Source organism: Montipora capricornis, chromosome 6 (genome assembly GCF_036669925.1).
Source record: "Montipora capricornis isolate CH-2021 chromosome 6, ASM3666992v2, whole genome shotgun sequence".
Taxonomy (NCBI): domain Eukaryota; kingdom Metazoa; phylum Cnidaria; class Anthozoa; order Scleractinia; family Acroporidae; genus Montipora; species Montipora capricornis.
In genome coordinates, this window is record NC_090888.1 from 26062739 (window position 1) to 26065238 (window position 2500).

Consider the following 2500-nt stretch of genomic DNA (forward strand, 5'->3'; position numbering starts at 1 on the left):
CAATCTACGTTCCGATTGGGTTATTTCGCGGGGCACTTAGCGAAGGTGTGGTTTTCGCAAGCTCATGTGCTGTTTTGAATAAATGCCAGTTGTGCGGAGGAAAGTTTTGTTTCTTCCGACGCCGGAAAAGCTTTACAGTTAAGGAAAATCATTTTAAAAATTTTCGACGTTTGTGTAAATGGTACCGACGAAAGCCCCACGCACGTACCCTGCCATTCGAATAAATAAATTTCTGCGTAGCTTGCTACGAGGTACGCAGAAACTAATAAATTCAAGTTGAAGTATGTAATTTATTCAAAACAGTATTTCTCGTTCTTAAAGCGTGACTCGCGAATTAAGTAGTGATCAATTGTGAATTTTACGGTTAGATTAACTACATCTTTCACGAGATCGTGTCAAGAAAATAGCGCTCGTTGCAGTGATTAGGTCTAAGCACTAGCACTCTTTAACATTTTCGCTTTCAATTTACGGTTTGGTTAACTATACTTTTCACAAGATTGTGTGAAGAAAATAGCACTCGTTTACTGATTAATACTAAGCGTTCGTTTCAGTGATTAGGCCTAAACCCTCTTTAAAATTGTAGCTTTCAATTTACGATTTTGCTAACTACACTTTGCACGAGATCTTGTAAAGAAAATAGCACTCGTTTATTGATCAAGCCTAAGCGCTCGTTCAGTGATTCTGCAATTGCTCCGACAATTAAACAATCGCCTGTAGCTTCTTTCTGTTTCGGCTTAAGGTGAAGGTTTCCTTGTCCTCTACCCAAAGAATCTCTTCAACAATACTCTCGAAATCCATGTTTACTCCGCAAAATCACCCAAAATCACAACAGAGAGTACGAAGATGCGCAGTGATAGAAAAGCCCGTATTTCGGGCCTCGCTGGCACTCAGCATGCTCGAAATCGAACTTTACCAGATCTCCCTTCCGTATGACCGTGGGAGATCTGGGTACGAGATTAGTATGGTATAAGTCTGATGCTGTAAATAATGTTCGCAAACCTCTGAATTGAAGTTCTTTTTTCTTGTAGTTGCGGCTTTAATGAAATTCCACGGCCAAATTTGCATATGAGACGATTCGGTGTGTGACTAAGAGTGTAACAGTCTTAAACTTTGAGAGAGTATTTGCGCACAGCTGGCTACAGTTTTAATATCTCTATCTGACCTCATGCAAGACATTAAATCACGGCGCGAGGATTGCATTCTTAATCGTTATTTTACAACGAAAATGAAATGTTGAGGAAATTGTTTTTCAATTATTGTTTGGTGGAAAAGATTTTCACCGGTGGGAAGATATTCAAGAACTTAAATTTAAAATTCACAATTAGTACCAGATCCCCTATTACCGTAGGGTCTCCCTTCGACTCGCGTCTATATAAAGGAAACGAAACAAACTGAATGAGTTTATGACGGAGTAGTGTAAATCTTTATTTCTTTATAGGTATTAGATTCCATTAGGCAAACAAAGTACCTGCCTTCTTAAGCGCAAAATTAGACCCAATTAATCCAAATTTAACCCAGCAACTGTAAACTGAACTTAAATCTAATCCGTCTTAGTTGAACCCTGTTTTTAGCCTTGGTGAACGGTGCGGCCTTCCTTCACAACCCAGCGTCCAATTCCACCGCCTCCACCTGAACCAAAGAGAACGCAACAAATTAGTTCAGTACGTTTTCTTAACCGAAGTTCGTGAGGACATCTTTAGTGGTTGGGGGCCTCGATCAAAACTTTTAATTCATGGGATAAACCCAGCAGTTTGCTCCAATGAAGTAGTTATACTCACTCATCACTGTATGTGTATGCTTATGTATCCTTTGTCAATTGTGAACTTGTGCATCGTGAATGAAACAAGTCGATGACCAGAAGGTCGCGCGAGCTCGTCATGCATGATTTTACACGAAAGTATTATAATAGTTTAACTTTTTCGACGTTACTATCTGATACGAAACATCGACGTCGGACGAACTAAACAATATTTGAATGACAAAACAGTCTACCATCAACATTTTCAGATCTTACCTCCACCAGCACCAAACGCGCATTTCACCGGGTCCCCTCCGGAGATGGAGATTTTTCTGCTGGGATTTCCCTTAAGTTTCTTGGTTAAGATAACCACACTACCACCAGCACCACTTCCCCCGGGGGCAGATCTGTGAGCTTGTTTACTCAAGCACTGGCCGGCTTGTCCTGTCAGCATGCAAGAAAAAAACAAAACTCGGAAAACTGACTTTAACCGGACCCCTCCCAGTCTCTTTCGCAGACGCTCTTTTGGCTTGTCACGCAATCTTGACGAGGATAGATTGCGTGACGAGTCAAAAGAGCATCTGCGACGAAGACCTCTCCGCGCTGTTTCATTCTTTGATAAACAGAAGGCCACACTTCATAGCAGAATTTTAATTACTGGGATCTCCACGTGTCGATTCAGTGCCAGCCAAATTTACCTGAATTGAAATTGTACGAGAAGAAAGACGCACAAAGTGCTACCTCAAATTTACCAAGTGCAAA

The 2500-nt window shown here is 41.0% G+C and overlaps 1 protein-coding gene across 1 annotated transcript in view; it reads right to left on the reverse strand.

Moving 5' to 3' along the window:
* Positions 1-1410: 1410 nt before the first annotated feature.
* LOC138053498 (PE-PGRS family protein PE_PGRS61-like) overlaps positions 1411-2500 on the reverse strand; it is a 24017-nt gene continuing 22927 nt past the window's right edge. The window contains exons 5-6 of the mRNA XM_068900128.1: positions 2015-2182; positions 1411-1629 (exon numbers count right to left, since the gene is read on the reverse strand). Of these exons, the coding sequence (XP_068756229.1) occupies positions 1568-1629; positions 2015-2182 (230 nt within the window). The 3' untranslated portion in view covers positions 1411-1567. The remainder of the gene's footprint in view (positions 1630-2014; positions 2183-2500) is intronic.